Source organism: Talpa europaea, assembly GCF_964194135.1.
Source record: "Talpa europaea genome assembly, chromosome: 9".
NCBI classification, from domain to species: domain Eukaryota; kingdom Metazoa; phylum Chordata; class Mammalia; order Eulipotyphla; family Talpidae; genus Talpa; species Talpa europaea.
Genome location: NC_140076.1, coordinates 28,304,401 through 28,331,034, shown reverse-complemented (window position 1 = coordinate 28,331,034; position 26,634 = coordinate 28,304,401). Strand labels below are relative to the sequence as shown.

General features: G+C 37.8%; 1 protein-coding gene across 1 annotated transcript; it reads left to right on the top strand.

Moving 5' to 3' along the window:
* Positions 1–4,515: 4,515 nt before the first annotated feature.
* Positions 4,516–26,228, top strand: IPP (intracisternal A particle-promoted polypeptide; the record flags this gene model as incomplete). Its single annotated transcript, XM_084243177.1, has 8 exons — positions 4,516–4,807; positions 8,565–8,996; positions 14,185–14,340; positions 15,997–16,164; positions 17,380–17,517; positions 18,611–18,733; positions 22,888–23,108; positions 26,004–26,228. The coding sequence occupies 8 exons, from the start codon at positions 4,516–4,518 to the stop codon at positions 26,226–26,228; spliced, it is 1,755 nt and encodes a 584-aa protein (XP_084099303.1).
* Positions 26,229–26,634: the final 406 nt, after the last annotated feature.

The following is a 26,634-nucleotide window of genomic DNA, read 5'->3' as shown; positions in this document are numbered from 1 at the left end:
CCTGAAAGGGAATCCTACTAACCAAAGATGGGATAATTTGAGAACCAAAAACTAGAATGATTGCAATAAGTTGAACCAAATTAAATACATAAAAATCTGTGATTTCATGATACTAAAATGTGATTTTTTGTGATAATGAAATAAAAAAATAGAAACTTAGTACATTACTGGTAGTAAACATGTATTTATACACACACAAGTGGTATGTACTGGTTTTGAATTTTTTTTTTAATAGAGGCATGTTTTATCTATTTGTTTGTTTTGTTTATACATGCACTGGGTACAGTCAGAAGCGCGGGAGGGCGAGAGAATTCGCCAGAGCCAGAGCAGGGGGCAGGGGAGGTCTAGCGCCGTCATGTGGGGCCCTCCTCTGGTGGTGGCCGGGGAGCAGCCAGGGATCGAACCGGCGTCGCAGAGGCCGCAGGCAGCTTCGCAACCCAGCGCTCAACCGCTGCGCCACAGGGGAGGCCCCGGTATGTACTGGTTTTCATATAGGATGTTACTGTCACTGTGGGCTGGAGTTAAAAAGTTTGAAAACCAATTTGGTAATCAATACACCCTAAAAGGATGTGCACAAAACTCTTCTAATAGCAGATAATATTATAGAGCAGAATATACAAGGGAAAAGGCATTTAAGAAGTAAAAATAGTAAACTTCACTAATCTCTAAGTACTTTGAATTTTTGAAAAAGATGATTACCAAATTGATTTTGATATCATATATTAGCTACAGATACTCTATGAAGTGAACATGCTTATTAATTATTTTGGAGTTGCCCTGTTAAAGTATTGAGATAATTATAATTAAGTGGGAATTTTGGAATATGAATATACAACCTTTATATTTTTAGTCAAAACTACATATTTCCTTATGTTTTCTAAAACTGTACAAATATCAGTGTTTTTAATCTTAGGGAATGTGAGCTACAAGGAAATTTCTTTTTTGTTATTGTTAAGTCATCTTCATATACCTTTCATACTTAGTAGTCTTTAGTGTTATTTCATTTTCATTTGTATTTTCATTTCGATTAGAATATTGGTCTCTCTCTTGTTTCTAAGATACATTTATGGCTAAGTATATTACTAATTTGTCATGCATTGCAAATGAATGCCAGGTTTTTTTTGCCCTTATTTTACTGTGTTTTATTTTTTTGTTGTACTGAAGTTGTGTATTGAAATATAATCATATTCTGGTGAAAAAAAAAGTTTGAAAACCGCTAATGTGACATATTTTGAGGTCCAATAAATAAACTTTGCAATTTCCCTTCCAACAAAGTAGGCATCCATTCACAGCGCTGGCTCAGGCCGAGACGCAGAAGATGATATGAATGAACGGTAAAGAATAAAGGAGAAGCGCCAATCCGGGAGTTCCTTAGCTGACGCTCGCTGGCAGCCTGGAACGTCGCAAGAATCGAGGGTGTAGGCGGAGTGGACCGAGCTGACTAGCCAGCCCCAGCGAGCTGCGGCTCGGGCAGGCCCCGGGGGCGGGCGCGCCTGCAGGGCCTGCAGCGCACGCCCCGCATCACTGCGGCGCGTCTCTGGAGCCGCCGCCACCGCGGGCGTCACAGCACCGCGCACGCGCAGACCCTGGCCCGGCCCGGCGGTGCGCCAGAGCCAGCGGGCAGCAGGCCCGGCCTCACCTCCGGCGTTCACCCGACCGCACTGCCGAGTCCACCCGGCCTCGCCACCAGGGCCTGGTTTCCCCGCCTTCTCCGCGCTACAGCTGATCGCGACTGCGCGCGCTGAGCCTGAGCCGGCGGGAAGGGAAGCGGCTGGTAAGCAGGGCCTGCGTCCCGGGTGCGTCTGTGACGGGGCTGGGAATTCCTTTTGGCTCTCTCCCGCCGCCCTGGGGACCCCTGGGGACCCCTTTTAATCGGCTTCCTCCCGCCGTCCGGGCGTGCCTCCTGTAGTGGGAGTGTTTTCGCCCTGTCTGGACCTGCGTCGGTTCGCGGACTGCTGCTGGAAACATCCCTGCCCCTTCTGGGGAGGCCGAAGGTCGAGCCCCGGAGCTGTGGGCGTCCCCAGACTCATCTGAGATACCTTTATGGTCGTGTAGGTAGCTCTGGGTGTTTCTCCGCTTTTAGTGTCGCAGCGACTTAGGGGTAGCTTGTCAGGTCCAGCCCCCTAAGTCAAGCACAAGGAGCCTCATTCTTTAGAGACTCTCTGCTCTTGGGATTCTCTCTGACATCCTTTGCTGAAAAAGCTTCCCGGTGCTCTGAGACAGTGAATTCAGGGTCGTCAAACATAGGTTCTCTTTTGCTTCCTCTGGGCGTTTATTAATAATCTGCCTTTCAAGGTTGGGCCTTTTCAGACAGGGCCCTTACATCCCTATGTCATCTCCCAGAATTGTGCTCTTTCTTTTTAGAAATACAGTTAACATCACGTGCAGTCTTTTGGAATGAAGTACTTCGCTAGCTGTATTATAGTAGCAGCAGTTATTTAAAAAAAACAGGGTAACATTAGGATTTCTGCTACTAGTAGTGGATATTCAGTGAACTCTTTTTTTTTTTTTGTAGCAGGAGACAGCATTTTAGCTCAGTGACTGCTGGATGCCTTCAAATTGGAGGCAGAATTAAACCACTGGGGTCCAGAATCATCTGACAGGAAGAAATCTGAAACAGAAAAAAGCCTGACAGCCATGTCATACTAGTATCTGCTAGTAAAATTTCTGTGTACAAATACACTGTCTGCTTTTATATGACTGTAATATGTTGACATAGTAAATACTCTGGAGACACTGATGTGACATTTTAGCAGCTGTCTTGGAATCTTTCAGTTATATACCTCAATAATTTAATTGCCAGTTAATAATCATAAGCAGCTTCATTATTTTTCCTTTTAAGTTTGACTATATTGCTATATATGTAACCATATTTTTCTAACATCAGTTCACACAATTTGGGAGTCTTATTGCCAGTTCTCCTTGATGCCTATATTATGAAGTTTTAGTCATCTTAGATTTCCCCTGTACTTCATCTCCATATCTCTTAATATTACTAAATCTCATGTTTTTTTGTATTCAAAAAATAAATTTGTCCCTTTGATTCTCATTGTTGAAGCTATAAGGCCATTTTCTAGAACATTGTTATGACTCACCCCCCTGAAAGCTCAAATAACAGTTCTGAAACATGACTATTGTCATGTTTATTCATCATGAATCTATAAAAGACCCAGGTCCAAATTTCTCTGCTTGGGTTTCAAAACTCTTTGTAACCTGGCCTAATAATTCCTACACATGTGATATGATGGGAATAGCCCAGGATTTAGAGTAAGAAAACCTGGATTCAAATGCTCAGAATATCCTTATACTAACACTGTGTCCTTGGGAAACTGGGTTTTTTTTTTCTTTCTAATTTTAGATAACAATACTCCTTTCCAGACTCTTAATTACTGTGAGAATTTTTAGGCATAATGTGTGAAAATCTATTCAAGTTAAACAAAAACAACCTAAGCTATCATGTTATTTATTTCTCATTACACTCATTTGTTTATGTCACAAACACTGGAAAGCCTAATTAATATGTGTTAGATTGTGATACTACAGGTATAAAAGATATGCCCTTCACTTAATGAACTGTCTAGGAGCTTTCAGTGTGTGCCCGTGTCAGGAGTAGAATGGTAGAACATCTGACAAGGTAGGGTGCAATGAAAATTTGGTAAGATTAGGGTCTGCACCAAACTCAGAGGAGGGAGGAACAGGGAAGGATTCCTGCGGGAAATTATATTTGAACAGTCTTGAATTAAAACCAAGATACAGAAGGAAAAGGTTTGGGGAAGGGTGCCATAAAAGGGACACTTTTAGAGAACTGCAAATTGTTCATTTTTGTTGGAGTGCTAAACTCAAAGAGGAGTATAGGATAGGACCGGATAGACAGAAGAGTGTGAGATTTGGAGGATGTTGTATGCTAAAGGAAGTGTAAAAATTGAAGAATTTCAAGCAGATACTTAGCATGATCACATTGGTTTTTGAAAATTTATTGTGACTGTAACATGTGCTTCCTTACTGCTGTGTAAAAAACTTTTTTGCCCTTGTGCCTTGCCTTGTTTTCTTCACTCCACCCAGGAGGGCTTATACTCTCTGCATACCTTAATACCGCATACCTTAATATCTTTCAATATCTTGTTCAGGTTGCTGTGAAGCATTTTCCAATTATTTTAGGCCCTATTACTTCCTTCTCTGAAATCCTATTAGGGCTGCATACCTTAATACTATTTACCTTTTAATATCTTGTTCAGGTACATTTCTGATGTGAAGCATTTAACAATTATTTTCGGTCCTATTATTTCCTTCTCTGAAATCCTCTTAAGAACATTACTATACTTTTTAGTCCTTATTTGTCTCATGGGTGTTTTATGTCCTTAAGTAGATTGTAAGCTCCTTGAGGATAGGAAATGTTCCATATGTGTATGAATAGAAAACAATTTAAACACAAAAATATATTGCTTTGTCTCTAATTTTTCAGGGAAGGACCAGATTATGGGCAACAGTCCTTTTAATTAATTTATCATCACCATCATGGCTAATGAGGGCTGTTCCAAGGCCAGCGATAATCCTTTTCCATCAGATAAACATGCTCAGCTCATCTTGGCTCAGATCAATAAAATGAGGAATGGACAGCATTTCTGTGATGTGCAACTGCAAGTTGGGAAGGAAACTTTCAAAGTTCATCGGCTGGTTTTGGCTGCCAGTAGTCCTTATTTTGCAGCTTTGTTCACTGGAGGAATGAAAGAGTCCTCAAAAGATGTTGTACAGATTCTTGGAATTGAAGCTGGAATCTTTCGAGTACTTCTAGATTTCATTTACACAGGTATGTTAAGTGAGCCTGTTGCTTCGAATGAAGACTGATGCAATCACTTGTGCACCACTATGGGAATATAAATTTAATTTTTATGGAAAGTAACTTGACAGTGTGTTATTATTATAAGCCTTTGAGAAGTTCATTATCTTTTGACCCATCATCCCTTTTATAGGAATTCTAAGTAATTAATTAGTACTTCAGGCAAATATTTATGTATCAGAATGTTTATTGTATTATTTATAATAGTATATTATTGAGTACAATCTAATTGTCCCATAGTAAGTTATGTGGTTAAATTATGGTACATGTATATGTAATGGGATATTTTTTAGATCTTGCAAATGATAAAATATATATATATATAAAATCACAGAAGAATGTTTACAGTATATTAAATGAAAAATATCTAGGTACAAATATGACCCTGTTTGTAAGAAAAACAGTTATATGTATTTGTGCATAAGTAAAAGGTCAGTGTTGATAGTGTTTATCTCTAAATGATGAAAATTGAAAATTATTATTTTCCTTTTTTTCTGTTTTTCCCTCAAAATGTTTATTATTAGCATGTTTGCTTTAATCAAACTTTTATTTTAAAAATGCTTTTGAAGACTTTAATGACCTTAGAAAATGCACACAAAAACTATACTGTATATAAAGTATAAGTCTTTATGATGTGTAACATAAATATATGTGTACTAACAGTTTCAAAGAAATACACTAAAGTGTTAATAACAATGTATGTCTGTGTATGTGAAAATATGTGATTTTCATTTTTATACTTTTCTGCCTTAAAGTTGTTTTCCAGAGTAAATATATATTACTCTTATAGTCAGAAAAAAAAATGTTTGAAAACAAAGACTATGTTTGGTCTAGTTTTGAGATACACTGTGTATTCCTTAAAGGACTACAGCAGGTCCTGGAATAACATCCAGTTCAACGTCTTTCATTATAACATTGATGAGAAAAAAAATTCCAGCCAACATTGAACAAAACAGAGGACCTGGTTTTGTTATACATCGTTTCGTTTCGATTAAAGTTACAGTTTCCAAGAACCTATCAACATAAGTGAGGACTTAATGCTCTTGGTTGGAGATAATTTTGTGGCCTGATAAAGTTTTATTTACTTGATGTATTTAAACCTGGAAAATGACAAAAGTTGATTTCTCTGTGTTGCTTCAAATTCCATTTTGGAAAATTTCACAAGATGATAACTTAATTTGGGGATTGTAAAAATGGCTTATATACTGAAAGTAATGCTCTTCTACATATTGCCTGATGTATTGAGGAGTTCTTGACTTCACTTTTCTAAATGACTTGTGTGAGCTGATTAAACTGCTTCATAAATACCCCTGCTTCTCTTATTTGCAAAGTATAAATTAACACAGGGTAATCGTGGAATTAGTGTTGGGCTACACAAAAACCAAAGAAATGCCATAAGGTGTCTATTCTGTCTCTGTTATCTGACAGTTGTAATAAGTATTTTGTAAAAGAGAATGTTCATGGTGTCATCACCATATTGCGGTGATTAGCACTTCCATTAAAGAAATAAAAAGTGGTAAAACCCAGAGAAATAAAAGCTACTGAGCATATCTTGGTGGGGGAGGGGGGAGAACATTGTAGAATATTGACATTTAAGGCTAAAGTTGGTATTAAGAGGAACATCATTTGGCTTTTACTGAAAGATAAAATGGCTTAATAAGTTGGGAGTCTATTTTTCCACAAAAATGAACCCCTGGTAGGTATTCCAGGGCTAGTATGGTGACTTCATGATATCATTAGTGCCCCATTCTTCTGTCATTTTTTTTCCACTATGTATTGCTTGTAGTTTCTAAACTCATGATCACTGAACCAATGAAAGGAGGAGGAGAGTGAGGTAAAAGCACCTGCTAACCAAGTATAGTCTCTTTTTTAAGCTTTTCTGATAGCCCTAGTCATCAAGTGCTGCCTATATCCTGTTGGCGAAACACAATCAAAAGTTAACCCCTATCTGTGAGGGAGGCTGACACATACAATTTTCAGCAAGGCACAATTGCTACCCACAACCAGGTTATCGAGTTAGGATGAAAAGAAAATGAATATTGGGTATTTATTGGACAGGGAGCTTCATAGATTTTTATATAATTAGTTTTTAAAAAATTTTCCCTTGATTGTCACTAATATATTTCCATTTTTGTAATGTGAGGCCACTAAAACCTATTATTCTGTTACCTGTTTTGCGCTTGTCTATACATTCTCTATAAAACATTCACATTTCTAATAGGTCTTAATGGATAGCCTCACTTTAGATTTTTATGCACTTCACCTGAAATCAAGTGACCTGAGTTTCTGATCTAGCTCTGCCATTAGTGATGTGATACAAAGCATCTCATTTAACTTTTGTCAATTATTATACTCTTTCAACAGATTTTTGTTGAGTACTTTTTTTTGAGGTAGGCACTGGATATATGACAGTAAACAAGACTGTCAAGGCCTCTGTTTAATAGAGCTTTATAGATAATGCAGATTACTTACAAAATAGAAGTGAGCTTGTGAGAGCCTCATTTTTCTCATCATAAAGTGGGGATAGTAGCACTATTCACGTCAAGTTTGAGATAAATTTGAATAAATGTAAAGTGCTCTTTGTAATCTATAAAGACTTATCAGTCGTAGGCATTCTTTTTTAAAGTATTTTTCCTTTTTATTGAGGTGATGTTGCAACAGTTTCTCACCTCAGCAACTGTACATCATGCCATACCTGTTACAAAGTAGGGTATTCATTTTACTATTCTCAAGTAACTCTTGACTTTATTCAGTAACAGTCATTCAGTCCCCTTATACCACAATCTATGATTTTATCTTCTCTAAATACGCGGTTAATTCTCATTTCATATAAGTAAGTCTTACCTTAGTTTTCTCTGCAGCTGCTATTACTTACTCCCATGGTGGGTTAAATTTCTTACAGTTTTGGAAAAGTTTTTATGCAACAAATAATATTCTTCTTCTCCCCATAATCTCTTTGGCCGTACTTTGATTTAAAAAAAAATTGATTTTAGCATCTTATATGTGTTAGGCATTGGAAATATAAAAGGGGCAAGCCTTGCCTCTGCAGACATTCTAAATCAAATTGGGATGAGTAGTTTAGTGGACTGAATGTTTTAAAAGGGGTAAAGATTGAAGAGTTTGCCCTAATTAGGTGGTTTCTTTTCCTTCTATATAGAATTAACTTCAATGTCCTCTTAAAGTCATCATATAAATATATGAAAGTGAAGCCCTCTGGAAAGAGAGTGGACAAGTAATAACTTTTCATATGTTATAGACTTTTGGTTGTATATAATATTACAAATGAACATTTATATGGCACTATATCATAACTGAAGATGGGACCCTGACTTACGTTCCCCAATGCCTAAGTAAATGTTAGATGCATATAGCTTTATAGTAAAAGCATAGAATTTGATTTCAGTCGCCACCCTGCAACTCACTTAACCGTGTGACTTAGGGACAAGTGACTTAAACCTAATTCTGTTTCCTTAATTCAAAAATAATAATAATAACCAGTTTGTGGGATAATAGTCTGTCTAAATGCTAGATCTGCTTCACTATATGTGTTCCATATATGTTAGGCATCATCATTTAAGTTTTGTGCTTTCTATAAATCTTTTGTTGCCTTTTACTTAGCATCTATCTGCTCTGCAAACATTAAGCTATCAGTGGAATAGTATAATGCTATTAAATGTAAGTCAAGTGTTTTTTATCTTATTGACTATTTTGTCTTCCTACTTCCTAGGTATAGTGAACATAGGTGTGAATAATGTCCAGGAACTGATTGTTGCTGCAGACATGCTACAGTTGACTGAAGTTGTTAATCTTTGCTGTGAATTTCTGAAAGGACAAATTGATCCACTGAACTGCATTGGGATCTTTCAGTTCTCTGAGCAAATTGCCTGCCATGATCTTTTGGAATTCACAGAAAACTACATTCATGTCCATTTCTTGGAGGTTCATAGTGGGGAAGAGTTCCTGGCACTTACAAAAGATCAGCTAATCAAAATTTTACGAAGTGAAGAGCTTAGTATTGAGGATGAATACCAGGTCTTCTTAGCTGCAATGCAATGGATTCTGAAAGATCTGGGGAAGAGAAGAAAACATGTGGTGGAAGTGCTAGATCCAATTCGATTCCCTTTGTTACCTCCTCAGAGGCTTTTAAAGTATATAGAAGGTAATTTTTTTGTTGTATATCAAAAGAGTCAATTATTCAGGGGCTTTCTGTTTGAAAAAAGTTTTCATTTTCAGTTCAATTACAGACATTTATTGGATGATTACTATATGCAAGATACAACTTAATGTATTTTGTATACAGTATATCAGTATTTCTACCCGTTATTTTATTTATTTATTTATTTATTTTTTTAATAGAGGCATGCTTTATTTGTTTGTTTGCTGGTTTGTTTGTTTGTTTTGTTTATACATGCACTGGGTACAGTCAGAAGCGCGGGAGGGTGAGAGAATTCACCAGAGCCAAAGCGGGGAGCAGGGCAGGCAGAAGGACCGAAGTACACTGCTGAGGGGAGCAGCGGGCGGCAGGAGAGGTCTGCACGCCATGTGGGACCCTCCTCCGGTGGCCGGGGAGCAGCCGGGGATCGAACCGGCGCCGCAGAGGCCGCGCGCAGTTTCGCAACCCAGCGCTCAACCGCTGCGCCACCGGGGAGGCCCTCTACCCGTTATTTTAATCATATCCTATATACATTTCTTGTGAAAAATACTAAAGGAGATTAGAGGTATAGATAAAATATGGACAGCTAAAATACTGCTGTTTTGAGCATACTGAATATTTCAGTATAAGTTTTCCTATTGCTGCTCTAAAAAGTTAAGCAAAACTTAGCATTTGAGGAAAATGCATATGCTAAAAGCAAAACCAAATCTCAATAAATGCTGTAAATTCTCTTATTTTAAAATGAATTTTATATCTTAACATCTAAGTAGCCTTTGAATTATCTTTAGGTTCTAAATTCTGAACCATAGTATAAAACAGTTTTATATTATAAAAATGATATTTATTTTTATTTATTTATTTTTTTTTAAATAATAAATTTTATTTTTATATTCCCCCATACAATTGCAAACGCCCCATTCTGACCCCAATCCTTCCCCTCCCTCCCCCCACCCCCCAAAAAGTGTCTCTGGTTCATAGTTTTTTGTTGATTTTGATTTTCACTTTCTTATATTCATTTTCCTGGTCCCTTATTTAAGTTTTCTAGATTCCTGCTATGAGTGAGACCATCCGGTATTTTTCTTTTTCTTTCTGGCTTATTTCGCTGAGCATGATCCCTTCCAGCGCCATTTTTAAAAGCTACTTGAGAACTGTTTTCAAGATTTGATAACTTTTGTGAACAGATAAGAGTTGTACTTTATTGTATACTTACATCAACAATATAGTTTGTGATAAATCATATTGGACAGCCTATGAAAATGCATTTTAGCTCTACAGTCCCAAATATTAACAAAAGAAAAAAAATTTTTTTAAAGATTTATTTATGCATACAAGAACTGGGGCACAGGCCAGAGGTGTAGGGGGGTGAGAAGATTAAATAGAGACAAAGTGAGGAACAGAACAGGCAGATCGACTGAAATACACTGCTGAGGGGAGCAGCGGGCGAGTCAGGAGAGGTCTGCTGCACCATGTGGGTAGCTCCCTGGCTGGTGATCGAACTCATGCTGCAGTGGCTGCAGATAGCTTCATAGGTTGCGTCTTAACCCTTTGTGCCACCAGGCGCAAATTGTCTTTAAGAAAAAAGTAAATTAAGACTTTTGAGTACATTTTCAAGCCTCTTAAAGTTTTGCTTTTTTTTTTTTTTTTTAAAGTTATAGTGACAGTTCTCTTAAAGTGCTTAAAAATTTGAGGATAGTGTCAGGAACCAGTAAAGCTAATATCTAGCCTCTGGAGGATCCATTTTATCAGTGTTTCTAAACACTAGCTACACATTGGGATCATCTGGAGAAGTTCTGAAAATTACTGATATTTAGGCCCTACCCTCAACAATTCTGATTTGAATAAGGTGTGTCTCATCAGTATTTTTGAAAAAAGGGAAGTTTTTACTCCTGTCATGCACTGAAACTTGAGGATGTGATTGAATTACAAAAGATTTTATAAATTAACTACACTATCAGCATTAAGGTGTAATTCTGTGAAGGAATTATATTTAATGTGGATTTTTAGCTTTTCCCCATTCAACCAGTTAACAGAATTTTGTATGTTTTTTTAAGTGATAGATACTCTTTATTGATGATTAGAGTCAATTTTCTGTACTCCATTATAAGTATGTTCTATAAAGTTTCCACAAACACTGAATTGGCAAATACTGAACCAATGTTCCTAGGGGAAAATTAGGATAAATTTTCACAAACCTCTAGCCACAATGCTTTTGTCAACTGATCAATATATAACTTCACTTTATGTGTGTTTCTGTCAGAAGCACCTTATATAATGTTCATTATTGACTTGTTAACATTGAACTCATGGCCACCCTATGCCTTAATGAGGCCTATACAACCATAATTATTGGATTTCCTGAACTCTTCTCATATTTAAGAATTTTCCTGTCTGTTACTTTTAAAATTTAACAGGAATTTGGGTGGGCATAATATTAAGTTGTGATGAAACTTCTCCCTGTTCCACCCCAATTTTATAAGGCATTTTTTTTAAAATGACTTGCTTTTTCACAGGAATGCATGAAGAATTCTTTCATTGTTCTTATGTTAAAAATTGTCATTTTTCACTAGACTATACTATATAGTACCCTTTCCTTTTAAAAATAAAGGTTCAGGGGCCTCCCTGGTGGCGCAAGGGGTTAAGCATTGCACTATGAAGCAATCTGCAGCCTCTGCAGCATGAGTTCGATTCCCGGCTGGCCAGGGAGCAACCCACATGGTGCAGCAGACCTCTCCTATCTCGCCTGCTGCTCCCCTCAGCAATGTATTTTAGACAGTATGCCTGTTCTGTTCCCCACTCTGTCTCTGGTGAATCCTCTTAACTGCCGCATCTCTGGCCTGTACCCAAGTTCTTGTATGCATAAATAAATCTTTTTTAAAAATTAAAATAAATAAATAAAGGTTCAGTTTTTCTATCATTTGGGAGAAAATTTCCTGTAAGGAATATCTGAGTATTTTTAATAATTATATTTGGTACTCTTCATCTTTTTATGAACTTTGTCTTTCATATGTCTTCTTTTACTATAAAGTATATTCTTCTATTTTCTATTGTATTCACAGTTGTTTTCTCAAACATTTATTACAAATTTTATTGGTCACATCATGTTTCTTGTTTCTAATTTGTTAAGTCTGTAGTACTATCATTTCAGTTCTCATTTTGTTACTTTAGAAGTGTATCTCATTGTTTCTGAGCTAGCTCCTTTTTTTTTTTAATAGCACTGTATCTTTAAGTAAATTTAACTTATAGACAATCTGTTTCTGGTTAATGGTTTTTTGTTTGGTTTTCTATTTTATTATTTATTGATTGATTGATTGATTGATGCATACAAGAAGTGGGATGTAAGCTAGAGGTGTGGGGGGCGGGGAGTGAAAGGATTCACCAAAGAGAGTAGGGGGTAGAACAGGCAGATCCACTGAAATATACTAATGAAGGGAAACCAGAGAGTTCTGCTGCTCCATGTGGGTAGCTCCCTGGCCGGGGATCGAACTCATGTTGCAATGGCTGGCAGTAGCTTGATAGTGCTGTCTTTAACCCCTGTGTTACCAGGGATGCCCTTGCTTTTCTATTTTAGAAGGACAGGGTTATTAGGAAAAGGAGCATGAAAATGAAAATAATGCTTTCTTTTAGACTAAATTTTTCCATCTCTTTTTCTTCTTTTACTTTAGGTGTATTTTAATGATTGTATTACTATTTCTGGATGGATTGCTCATGCTTAATATGGGCAACTCTGTTCAAACTTGTTTGTTCTCATAATAGCTAATTCTCCATGACATCCTTTCTGCCTTAGTGTAGCAAGCTTGTTTCTCCCATCTATTGATAAAATTTGAGGGTTTTGTATTGTATTCTCACTACTACTTTATAGCCTGAAGCATGAGGGTGGTGGAAGAACAGAGATCTACTGAGGCTAAGTCCCTTGCGTGGGGACCTGAGTTCTGATCTCTCTTTTAAAATCCCATTATTTGGGGCCTTCCTGGTGATGCAGGGGTTAAGTCTCAGCACTATCAAGCTGTCACCAGTCACTGCAGCATGAGTTTGATCCAGGCCGGGGAGCCAATCCACATGGCTCATCTGACCTCCCCTCAGCAGTGTATTTCAGTACATCTGCCTGTTCTACTCCCCACTCTGTCTCTGATGAATCCTTTTGCTCCCTGCACATCTGCCTACACCCCAGTTCTTCTATGCATAAATAAATCTTTTTTTTAAAGCTGTATTTATTCATGCATACAAGAACTGAGGTATAGGCCAGATGTGCAGGAGGGTGAGAGGATTCATCAGAGACAGAGCGGGGAGCAGAACAGGCAGATCCACTGAAATACACTGCTGAAGGTAGCAGCGGGTGAGACAGGAGAGGTCTCCTGGCCATGTGGGGTTCTCGCCGGCGTCTGGGATTGAACCTGCGCTGCAGAGGCTGACTGTGGACAGCTCCACAGCACTGCGCTCAACCGCCTGTGCCACCAGGGGGGCCCAATAAAATAAATCTTTTTAAAAAAATAAAATCCCATTATTCGTCTTGTATCAGGGTTTTCTTAACCCCATCAAGAATGGATCTCACTAGTACTTCGGGTAGCACTGTTGAATGGCAAAGATTGGTGAGCCACACTACCTTCACTGATGGTCCTACAAAGGAACTTCCTATTAATGATTTTGTTCTTTGATTTCACAGTTATGCTTCTTCCCTGCTCAATCTACCTCTCGCCAATAATGTTTATTAGTGAGAATCTCCAGATTTCTACCCAATCATGCTCAATGTCTTTTTAGGAAATGGAACTCATCCCACCAGAATATTTTATTTCTTTCATTGACTAAATTCATGATATAATTTTATATTCTTTTTGTTACTAGTTTGTAAGTATAGAATTTGGGGCTACTTAATTTTTTCTTTTGTTAGATAACTGTGATCCTGTTTAAACTTGCCATCTTTATTTAGAAATCCTCATTCATTGTTTCAAATTGGATATTATGGATAATATCCATATTTTTAAAAACAATGGAAGCATATTTTTAAAAACAATCTTTGATTTAAGGAAAATATTCTTTAGTAGCAATGAGAAATAGAATATTTGGTTTTGTGGGAAATAAACACTTGTTTAATCATGTGTTTTTAATTTTTGATTTTAAAATGTATTATTTTTATGAAAACATGTCTTTAATATTATTTAAAAGTTCTTTAAAACATCTCTTTAAAACATTGCTTTAGGTGTATCAGATTTTAATCTTCGTGTTGCATTGCAAACACTTTTGAAAGAGTACTGTGAGGTGTGCAAAGCTTCCAAAGAGAGCAAGTTTTGTAGTTTTCTGCAGACATCTAAGGTTCGACCTCGGAAGAAAGCAAGAAAGTACCTATATGCAGTAGGTGAGAATTCTTAGTAAAGTAATAGAAATTATCTTTATTTACCTTTTAATATTTTGTTGATGTTACAATAAAGTTGTGCATATGCTGTTATGTCAAAATAGGCATATTTAATTTCCATACAGGCTACAACTTTATAAATTGCATTTATATAATACGGTCAACATATCTAAGAATAAGTAACTACCTATTGACATTTGTTATTCTGTGATCTAAATGTTTGGGTTCTTAAAAAAAAATAAAAATAAAAAAATAAATGTTTGGGTTCTTAAATTGCCAAGTTATCATGAAATAACTGATTAAAGAAATGACGCTTTAAAAGTTAAAAATTTGAATTCTTGGGCCTCCCTGGTGGCAAGAGGTTAAGTCTCAGCACTATGAAACTATCCGCAGCTGCTGCAGCACAGGTTCAATCCCTGGCAGGGAGCTAACCCACATGGCACAGCAGACTTCTCCTCCTGTCTTGCCTGCTACTCCCCTCAGCAGTGCATTTCTTTATTTTTAAATTTTATTTCTTTATTTTATTTTTTTAAAGATTTATTTATTTTTATATAAGAGCTGGGGTATAGGCCAGAGGCATGGGAGGGTGAGAGGATTCACCAGAGACAGAGTGGGGAACAGAACAAGCAGACTGATGAAATACACTGTTGAGGGGAGCAGCGGGCGCGAAAGGAGAGGCCTGCTGCGCCATGTGGGACCCTTGCCTGCTGGCAGGAATCGAACTGGCGCTGCAGAGGCGGTGGACAGCTTCACAGCACTGCGCTCAACTGCTTGCGCCACCAGGGAGCCTCTTTTTTTTTTTTTTAAAGATTTATTTATTTATGGATACAAGAACTAGGGTACAGGCCAGAGGTGTAGGGGGTGAGAGAATTCACCAGAGACAGAGTGGGGATAGAACAGGCAGATTGACTGAAATACACTGCTGAGGGAAGCAGCAGGCGAGACAGGAGAGGTCTGCTGTGCCATGCGGGGTCACCTCCCTGGCCGGGGATCGAACTCGTGCTGCAGTGGCTGCGAAAAGCTTCATAGTGCTGCGTCTTAACCCCTTGTGCCACCAGGGAGGCCCCTTATAGTGTTTTAGATGGTCATAAGGGATGATGGGTAAGAACCAGTGATCTCCAAAGTGTGGTTGTACAGGATAACCCAGATGAATTTTCGTTTTTATTTTAAAAAGCATTAAATCCTATCAATATTTGATACACATCTATAAACAGATTGTCCAGATTTATAGAGGTAGCAATTTATGTATAATTTGTATATAAATATTTGTGTAATTTTATATATGGTATGAATGTCATTTTTTAATTCATGCTTAGAGTTTTTAATTGAAAAAGAAATTAATAGAAATCAAAATGAAACTTCTTAATTAGGCAGATAACTATCTTCTAGATTTATGATTTCTCTAACATTTTGTTATAACCATGATCAGAGGGTAGATAGAACCCTATTAACCTCATTACATTCAAGCCATAATTTTTCAGAACTTGGCACATTTAAGAATAATATGTGTATATATAGCAGACTTTAAAGCACTTAGTTCTTGCTATTTAAATAGTTTTACTCAATGTCTAGCTGTAGGAGAGTAGATTTTTCTCATTACCATTTGCATATTTAACAGTAAGGGATTTACTTTGTACATCCTTTCCTTCCTATGTTTAGGTGGATATACTCGGTTGCAGGGGGGTCGTTGGAGTGATAGCAGAGCCCTCAGCTGTGTAGAGCGTTTTGACACCTTCAGCCAGTATTGGACCACTGTGTCTTCACTTCATCAGGCTCGATGTGGGCTGGGAGTAGCAGTTCTGGGCGGGATGGTCTACGCTATTGGAGGTAATAGTGATAATGTTTTTTTTTTTTTTTAAAGGTTTATTTGTTTTATTTTATACAAGCACTGGGTACAGTCAGAAGTGCGGGAGGGTGAGAGAATTCTCCAGAGCCAGAGCAGGGAACAGAGCAGGCAGAAGGACCGAAGCACACTGCTGAGGGGAGCAGCGGGCAGCAGGCAGCAGGAGAGAGGTCTGCGCGCCATGTGGGACCCTCCTCCGGTGGCCGGGTTGCAGCCGGGGATCGAACCGGTGCTGCAGAGGCTGCAGGCAGCTTCACAACCCAGCGCTCAACCGCTGTGCCACCGTGGAGGCCCCAATAGTGATAATGTTTTATTTCCTTTATTAGTTTCTGGCTATAAGTTGGCCGTATTCTTACATGCCTTTGTGTGTGTGTGTACATATATGTGTGTGTGTGTGTACATACACGAACATGTGTGTGTTAGTTGACCTTTATCTTCTTTTCTCAATATTGCTTCTAGATGTAGAGACAAGGTATGGAGACAGTCCCTTGCTAACATATAGTACTTTGTGCAAATTAGATATTAAAACATGGTAAGTAGAACTCAGGTCGACTTTTTCATCCCCATTTCACCTCCTCAGCCAAGAAGCCTTGAGCTATCACCTCTATGGTCTAAGCTTGATCCCCGGCCAGGGAACAAACCACTTGGCGCAGCAGATCTCTCCTGTCTTGACTGCACCCCTCAGCAGTGTATCTCAGTAGATCTGCCAGTTCTGCTTCCAACTCTGTGTCTGATGAGTCCTCTCACCGCCCACTCTGACCTACACTCCTGTTATATACATAAATAAAAATAAATTCAATTCAATTTTCAGTGATAGCTTTTTATTTCCTTTTGTTTGTTTCTAGATAAGGACTATATTAAATCTCAAATTGTACCAGGGCCAGCTATCCAAACTAATATGTAAAGAAATATAAGGAGTGTTAAAATGCAAATTGACTCCTCAAATATTATATGGATTGTTTTGGATAGAATTAAAAATAATGGGAAAACTGTGCCTTCGTTTCATTAAGTGGACTTTAATAAATAACAATGTTATGGATTCAAAATAATGTTTGCTGGGCAAATGAATTTTAATGAAAAGTATAAAATCCGACAAAATGGTTGAATTTCTGACAAGGAATGCTACTGAATATTGTATTATGGTTCTAGCCTATTAGCATTACTAAACCTTCTCATATATTTCTCTTTCATTAATTCAGGTGAAAAGGATTCAATGATTTTTGACTGTACTGAATGCTATGATCCAGTTACTAAACAGTGGACAACTGTAGCTTCCATGAATCACCCCCGCTGTGGCTTGGGAGTGTGCGTGTGTTACGGGGCTATCTATGCATTGGGTAATTATGCTCTTCATTTTTTTTTAAAGATTTATTTATTTATGCATACAAGAGCTGGGGTACAGACCAGAGATTCGGGGAGTGAGAGGATTCATCAGAGACAGAGTGAGGAACAAAACAGGCAGACTGACTGAAACACACTGCTGAGGGGAGCAGCAGGCGATTCAGAAGAGGTCTGCTGCGCCATGTGGGTTGCTCCCTGGCTGGCAGGGGATTGAACTCATGCTGCAGAGGTTTCGGATTATTTCATAGTGCTGTGCTTCACCACTTGCGCCATCAGGGAGACCCTCAGTTTTGTTGTGGTTTTTTTTAAAGATTTATTTATTTATGCATACAAGAAGTGGGGTAAAGGCCAGAGGTGTGGGGTCTAAGAAGATTCACCAGCGACAAAGTGGGGTGCAGAATAGGCAGATGTACTGAAATATACTGCTGAGGGGAGTAGTGGGCAAGACAGGAGGTCTGGGGGGCCATGTGGGTCAGCTCCCTGGCCAGGGATTGAACTGTTAGTGCAGTGGCTCCCCATAGCTTCCTAGTGCTGAGACTTAACACTTTGCACCACCAGGGAGGCCCCAATTATTCTCTTCAATTTAAGGATAGTTATTATTATTTACATCCTCAGATTCTGATTATTTTAGAATTGTTTCTTCTCTCCCCTAAGAAATGTGTATCTTTTAGCTTTATAAATTCTTATTCTCAAAATTATATTACTTGGGGAATATTTTCAAGCATGAAATTCTTAGTTCTTATGGAGATGGAGATAAAATATAAATGAGAGAGGCAGTGAATCACTTTAGTTGACTAGTTAGGGCTTATAGAATAATCATTTTGAATATGCAGATGTTTCAAAGTAGTTTTACAAATTACAGTATTTTCTATGCAATGGTAAGTTTTTGTTTGCTAGTAAAAACTAGACAGAGTAAAAGACTTGAGTTTTACACTCAATTTATAACTTTTTGTGTGATCCTTGGCAAATAACCTTTCTGGTCCATGTAATAATCATGTAGAATATGTGGTCATAGTAGATGTTTTCTAAGGAGCTTTTCATAAATAAAATTTCTTTATTCCAGAAATAACATTTTTCTCTTTGTTATAGGTGGATGGGTTGGAGCTGAGATTGGGAACACCATTGAACGATTTGATCCTGATGAAAATAAATGGGAAGTAGTTGGCAACATGGCTATGTCACGCTACTATTTTGGATGCTGTGAAATGCAAGGTAATTGCTTTATAAAATATTTTTCCTGAAAAAATATTTTTGAAAAACTTGAGTTTGAGGCTTTATTTTCACAGAAACATATTTTATGTCTGTTAGTATTGAATGATTGACACTAACAGAATGGAAATTCAGCTTTTAACTTCTTCTTTTAGCCTTTTGTCTCTATTTCTACAGTGCCAAAATATACCATTTTTCATAATTAAACAAAACTAACATTCCTAATACACAAAAATATACCTGGCTAGCAAAATAAGCATTTGAAATGTCATCTGTTATCATCATTTTCTCTCCCATGAAGGCCTTAGTATTTCTAAGTAGTATTTCTTAAGTAGTTTTTCTAAGTAGGAAATATCAAAAACAATCTTCTTAGACTTACAGGCTTCTTCAGTGTTTTTTTTAAACAGGGTATATTGTAATTTAGTTCACACAGAACATAATGCTATGTCAGATTTGATAAATGTAATACTGCATATTAAGATGGTATACAGACATTAATATCCTATTCTCTGAGAGGTAGTTAGTCAGCACTGTCAAATAGAACTTGATTCTTTGTCCTCTATTGAAGGACAGTTTTATATGTACCTGAAGAAGAGGAAGCAAATTGCCCATTATTATTATATGACAACTCAACCTGCTCTGTTAGCAGCTCAAGTTCTTTCTGCTTTACGAGTATTTTTTTAGATTTCCACTACCATTTAAATGTTCAAATTACATGATATAGACTATATTCTATTGTTTAACATTATAGTGTTCTCTAGTTGTTTTATATTTATTATTTTTATCTTCCCATCTAAAATCATTGAGCTAGGGCCTCCCTGGTGGTGCAGCAGTTGAGCGCTGAGCTGCGAAGCTGCCCGCAGCCTCTGCAGCGCTGGTTCTATCCCCGGCTGTTCCCCAGCCACCAGAGGCGGGTCCCACGTGGTGCGCAGACCTCTCCTGCCGCCCGCTGCTCCCCTCAGCAGTGTACTTCGGTCCTTCTGCCTGCTCTGCTCCCCGCTCTGGCTCTGGTGAATTCTCTTACCCTCCCACGCTTCTGACTGTACCCAGTGCTTGTATAAATAAAATAAATAATTAAATAATTAAAAAAAAAATCAACAACAGGGATTATTTTTTAAAAAAAATAAAAAAATAAAATCATTGAGCTAGAGAGTCATCTTGAAGTTGTTGTTGGTTTTTTTTTTTTTTTAAGATTTATTTATTTATTTATGCATAGAAGAACTGGGGTTTAGGCCAGAGATGCAGGATGGAGTGAGAGGATTTACAAGAGACAGAGTGGGGAGCAAAACAGGCAGATCTACTAAAATACACTGCTAAGGTGAGCAGTGGGCAAGAGAGGAGAGGTCTGATGCACTGTATGTGGGTTAGCTCCCTGGCCAGGATCAAACACAGGCTGCAGTGGTGATAGCATGGTAGTGCTGAGACTTAACCTGACTTAACTTGCTGAGACCCACAAGTTTAGTTTTTTCAACCCCAGTATTTATAGTTTAAGAAGTAGTAAGTTGTCTTTTCTCTTAGTACATTATCGGCAAAGCTGGAGCTAGAACCCAAGTTTATCACCATGTAATCACATTTCTTAAAATGCCATTGTTTATAACTTAAAACTCCTCAGGGCCTCCCTGGTGGTGCAGGGTTTAAGTCTCAGCACCTCTGTGGTCTGTGCTCAATCCTGTCCAGGGAGCTAACCCACATGGCGCAGCAGACCTCTGCTGTTTCTTCTTCTGTTCCCCTTAGCAGTGTATTTCAGTAAAATCCTCCTGTTCTGGGCCTCCCCAGTGGCGCAGCGGTTGAGCGCTGGGTTGCGAAGCTGCCCGCAGCCTCTGCAGCGCCGCTTCGATCCCCGGCTGCTCCCCGGCCACCGGAGGAGGGTCCCACATGGCGCGCAGACCTCTCCTGCCGCCCACTGCTCCCCTCAGCAGTGTACTTTGGTCCTTCTGCCTGCTCTGCTCCCCGCTCTGGCTCTGGTGAATTCTCTCACCCTCCCGCGCTTCTGACTGTACCCAGTGCTTGTATAAATAAATAAATAAATAAATATTTAAAAAAAAAAAAAAAATCCTCCTGTTCTGCTCTCTATTCTGTCTCTGGTGAATCCTCTTACGCCCTGCACCTCTGGCCTGTATCCCAGTTCTTCTATACAAAAATAAATAAATCTTTTTTTTTTTAAATAATAAATTTTATTTTTATATTCCCCATACAATTTGCAGCCCCCCCATTCTGACCCCAATCCCTCCCCTCCCGCCCCTGCCCCCGCCCCCGCCTCCGCCCCCGCCCCCGCCCCCGCCCCCCTAAAAGTGTCTCTGGTTCATAGTTTTTTGTTGATTTTGATTTTCACTTTCTTATAGTTATTCATTTTCCTGGTCCCTTATTTAAGTTTTCTAGATTCCTGCTATAGTGAGACCATCCGGTATTTTTCTTTTTCTTTTTGGCTTATTTCACTGAGCATGATCCCTTCCAGCGCCATCCATGTTGCTGCAAATTGCATGTGTTTATCTTTTTTGAATGCTGAGTAATATTCCATCGCATATATGTACCACATCTTCTTGATCCAGTCATCTATTTTTGGGCATTTGGGTTGTTTCCAAAGCTTAGCTATTGTAAACAGTGCTGCTATAAACATAGGGGTGCAGGTGTTCTTTGGAATTGATGTTTCTGTGTCCTTTGGGTAAATACCTAGGAGTGGAATTGCTGGATCATATGGAAGCTCTATGTTTAGTAGGTCCAGAAATCTCCACACAGCTCTCCACAGTGGTTGGACCAGTTTGCACTCCCACCAACAGTGCAGAAGAGTTCCTTTTTCTCCACACCCTCGCCAACATTTGTTGTTGCTAGTTTTTTTAATGTGTGCCATTCTCACTGGTGTAAGATGGTATCTCATGGTAGTTTTGATTTGCATTTCCCTGATGACAAGTGATGTTGAACATTTTCAAAAATAAATAAATCTTTTAAAAAAACAACCAAAAAAAACCAACTTGCAACTCCTCACTTTAGACATGGGAAACAACACTAGATTCAAAAATAATTGTAAATTATCATAATCATTAGGTTCAAGTCAAATCTCAAAAGAAATTCTATAAGTTATATATTTTTTTAAAGAGGCATGTTTTATTTATTTATTTGTTTTTTGTTTGTTTGTTTATTTATATATGCACTGGGTACAGTCAGAAGCGTGGGAGGGTGAGAGAATTCACCAGAGCCAGAGCCGGGAGCAGAGCAGGCAGAAGGACCGAAGTACACTGCTGAGGGGAGCAGCGGGCGGCAGGAGAGGTCTGCGTGCCATCATTGCACTTTTAGAAGTGAATAAGTGTTACTTCAGTGAAAATAGATACAGCCTTTCTTGCTAGTTCCTTTTATTTTATCTTAAATAGGCTTTCACATTTATATTGATGAATCTATATTCCTGCAGTATAGTTATAGACTAATGGAAATTCAAGACATTGTTAGAAGTGATTTGATAATAGAGCTGAATTTAAAAAATTTAAATTTTTTAAATTTTAGTTAACTGAAGCAATTAAGTAAAAGCTAATTTTCCTAGAAAGTATTTTTTATAACCGGTGGCCGGGGAGCAGCCAGGGATCGAACCGGCGCCTCAGAGGCCGCGGGCAGCTTCGCAACCCAGCACTCAACCGCTGCGCCACTGGGGAGGCCCAAGTTATATTCTGTTTTACACTATTGGTTGATCCCGTTATATAGCCATATAATTATTCAGTAAATTCAGCTCTCTGTTTTATTGCTCCATCTGGGCAATAGGTAGGATGTCACCAAATAGGATCTTGTCATTCTGCTTTAAGTACTTGACTTTTTTTAGGGGGAAAAAAAAATCCCTTTCCTTTTCCTTGTTTTACTTATGTATGAATAATATCAAATCTGGAACCTGAGATGATCAGGCAGACAAAAAGATGGGACATCCATATCTGACTAGTTGTTATAACATTACTAAGTTATTTGAAAATTCAAAGCCACTTTAAATTCATACCCCTAATTCTTTGTAACATGCTTAAATGTGATCTGTCATTAACTAGACAGAAGTCAATTTTCTCTTTTAAAGAATATTTAAACCTTATAGCATCATATAGCTAACTTAAATCACAGCTATTACTTTTTATAAGCATTTAAATTCTATTTTCTATAGCATCTGAGCAAAAATCTTCCATTTCTAGGTTTAATTTATGTAGTTGGAGGCATCAGTAATGAAGGAATAGAGCTTTGTTCTTTCGAAGTTTATGATCCACTTTCCAAGCGTTGGTCTCCACTTCCTCCAATGGGAACTAGGAGAGCATATCTTGGGGTGGCTGCACTCAATGACTGCATCTATTCTATTGGAGGGTGGAATGAAACACAAGATGCTCTTCATACTGTAGAAAAATATTCCTTTGAAGAGGTAGGTTGCATGATTTCAGATGTTTGATACCCTATTCTTTCAGTGTCTGTAAGACCTATAGTAATGTGCTTTCATTCATGATAGCAATCATTTATAGGTTTCTTTCCCTCTTTTAAAAAAATAGGACCAGCTTTTAGTTCATTGGTTTTTTTTTTCCTACTGATTGTCCACATCCCATTTAATCAATTTCTGTTACTTTTTTTTTCCTTTTCATTTGTTTATGGATTCACTTTGCTCTCTATAGTTTCTTAAAGTGGAAGCTTAGATAATTGAGTCAAACCGTCTTTTTTCTATAATGTAAACCTTTAAAGCTATAAATTATTTTCAGACGTTGCTTTAACTGCATTCCACTTCATCCCACACATTTTGATATTTTGTGCTCTATCATTTATCTAGAAATAGCTTCTAATTTTCCCTTTGACTAATGTGTTGTAAGAAGTATGTTATTTAAATTCCAAATATTTAGGAATTTCCCCAAATATTTTTGTGTAATTGATTTCTAATTCAATTCCAATTTGGCTAACATATTTTGTGTGATTTCTTTCTTGATAAATGTTTTATGTGCATCTGAAAAGCATTTATATTCTATTCTTGAGTGTAGTGCTTGATAAATGTTGGTTAGCTGTGTAGCTGAATTGGGGTAGTTGAATTGTGTAGCTGAATTTGGGTAGTTCAAGTCTTCTCTAGACTTTTCAACTTATCCAGTTGTGTAGTCAATTGCTAAGAAAGAAAGGCTGTTGAAATCTTTAATTATGGGTTTTTCTGTCTCTTCCTTCATTTCTGTCAGATTTTGCTCCAAATATTTTGAATCTCTGTTACTAAATATGTACACATAGAGATTATGTCTTCTTGGTGAATTGATCATTTTTTAATCATGAAATTTTTTTTTTATTTCTGATAATATTCTTTGTTCTAAAGTATACTGATGTTAATGTAACCAAGCTATTTTGGGGTTAGTATTTATATGGTATATCTTTTTTTCCCCTTATGCTTTCATTTTTAAAAAAATTTATTTATTCATGCATACAAGAACCGGGGTACAGGCCAGATGTGCAGGAGGGTGAGAGGATTCACCAGAGACAGAGTGGGGAACAGAACAGGCAGACTAACCGAAAAACACAGTAGAGGGGAGCAGTGGGAGAGACAGGAGAGATCTGCTGTGCCATATGGGTCAGCTCCCTGGCTGGGAATCACTCAGTGGTGACAGCCTAAGACTTAAGCCCTCAGTCCCCTAGGAGGCCCCACCCAAGATAATTTTTTTTTAAGATAAAATCTTTTATAATTGGGCCTCCCTTGGTGGCGCAGCGTTTGAGCGCTGGGCTGTGAGGCTGCCCTCAGCCTCTGCAGCGCCAGTTCGATCCCCGGCCACCGGCGTGGGTCCCACCAAAAAAAAAAAAAAAAAACAAAAAAAAACTTTTGCAATTATACATATATCGACTCCTTCTTTTTCTCTTCATTTTTTATCAAGCTAAGTTCCTATCTCTTACCATCTTCTCTTAGCCTGAATAACTTTCTTTAATCTTTTTATTGCTGGTCTGCTGGCATTGATTCTCTTAGCTTTCATTTTCTGAACTCTTTTTCTCCCCAACCTAACATTTTGAAAGATATTTTGCTGAATATAGAATTTTAGGTGGTTATATTTCCTCCATTACCATAAAAGTGTTTAATTATTTTGCCGTATTCTTTCTGATGGGAAGTCCTTGTTCCTGTTATATTAATGTGCCTTTTTTTCTTTGGTGGCTTTTAAGATTTCCTCTTTATCATGGGTTATAGTAATTTGATTATGGTGTGTCTTGTTAGTTTTGTGTTTAACCTGCTTGGAATTGATTGCACTTCTTGAATCAGTGGAATTGATAATCACTTCCATCAATTGGAATGTTTTCAGCCATATTTTTTCAAATATTCTCCTGTTCTTTTTCTTTGACTCCAATAATAGGCATGTAAAACCTCTTGATACTACTGTCCCACAGTCATAAGGCTTTGTTAGTTCCACCCCCATCTTTTTTCTCTTTGTGTTTTATGTTTTTTTCCAACTTTATTGAGGTATAATGACAAATAAAAATTATGTGTAAGATGTGCAGGGTGATGTTTTGATATATGTATACATTAAAAACGATTATCATGGGCCTCCCTGGTGGCGCAAGGGGTTAAGCACCATACTATGAAGCAATCCGCAGCTTCTGCAGCACGAGTTCGATCCCCGGCTGGCCAGGGAGCAACCCACATGGTGAGGCAGACCTCTCCTGTCTCGCCCGCCTGCTGCTCCTCTCACAAGTGTATTTCAGTTAGTCTGCCTGTTCTGTTCCCCACTCTGTCTCTGATGAATCCTCTCACTCCCCAAATCTCTGGCTTGTACCCCAGCTCTTGTATGCATAAATAAATAAATATTTAAAAAATTAAAAAATGATTATTATGATCAAGGTAATTAACATTTTTATTATTTCACATAGTTCCCTTTTTGTGTATGTGATGAGAGCATTTAAGATCTAGTATCTTAACAAATTACAAGTATAGAATACAGTGATATTTCAAGCTCATCTTATACTCTTTTGTGCTAAAACTCTGGTTTTCTAGTAGTGAAGGACGGTATTTAGAAATTTATATGTAGTTACCCAGAATACTCATTCCTTCTGAGGTATTGCAGCTTCTAGGCACGCTCAGTAAACAGAAGTGGGAAATATATGTATGTGTGTACATACATGTAGTCAAACAACTCATTTATAAGTATTTGTATATCAGCGTATATATGTTTTGAAACTGTGAGCCCGTTAAAAATGTCCTGTATACCTATATGACTAGATTATGAGTTTAAAATTTAAACATGTATCTGATTTCTCACTAATTTTCTCTATTATCATTTTAAGACAATACTAACTTTCTTTTTCTTTTAACCAGGAAAAATGGGTTGAAGTTGCCTCAATGAAAGTGCCTAGAGCAGGCATGTGTGTTGTGGCAGTCAATGGGCTTCTATATGTTTCTGGAGGTCGATCTTCCAGCCATGATTTCTTGGCCCCAGGTACCTTGGACTCAGTTGAGGTTTATAACCCTCATTCAGATACATGGACAGAAATCAGTAACATGATCACCAGCCGTTGTGAAGGAGGTGTTGCTGTACTATGAAATGTGAAGTATAAGAGAACACAAACATTTTGCAAATACAGGATCAGACCTTTTGTAAATCAAAAATGTATTTGTTATTAGGACTCTGATTGTGTTGAATTTTCCATGTATTTGGTAGCTAAATGACTAAAAATTGATTTTTCTAAGAATTTGAGTCAGAAGTATATGGAATATATCCTAAATTAATAAAGAGCTCATAAAAATTTGCCAAGTTTGCCAATAGAAATGCTGTTTATTCTCTATAGTTGTCCAATTATGGGTATCAGCCTTTTTGTAAAAATGATTTGGTGAAAGCTTCTTGGCAAATGGCCCTTTTAGCAGTTTTCCCAGTGCAGTTCAAGCTGTCGCATTGCCTTTATGTGATGTAGGAATATCAGTGAGACAGTCAAAGATGCCTGTACATTCA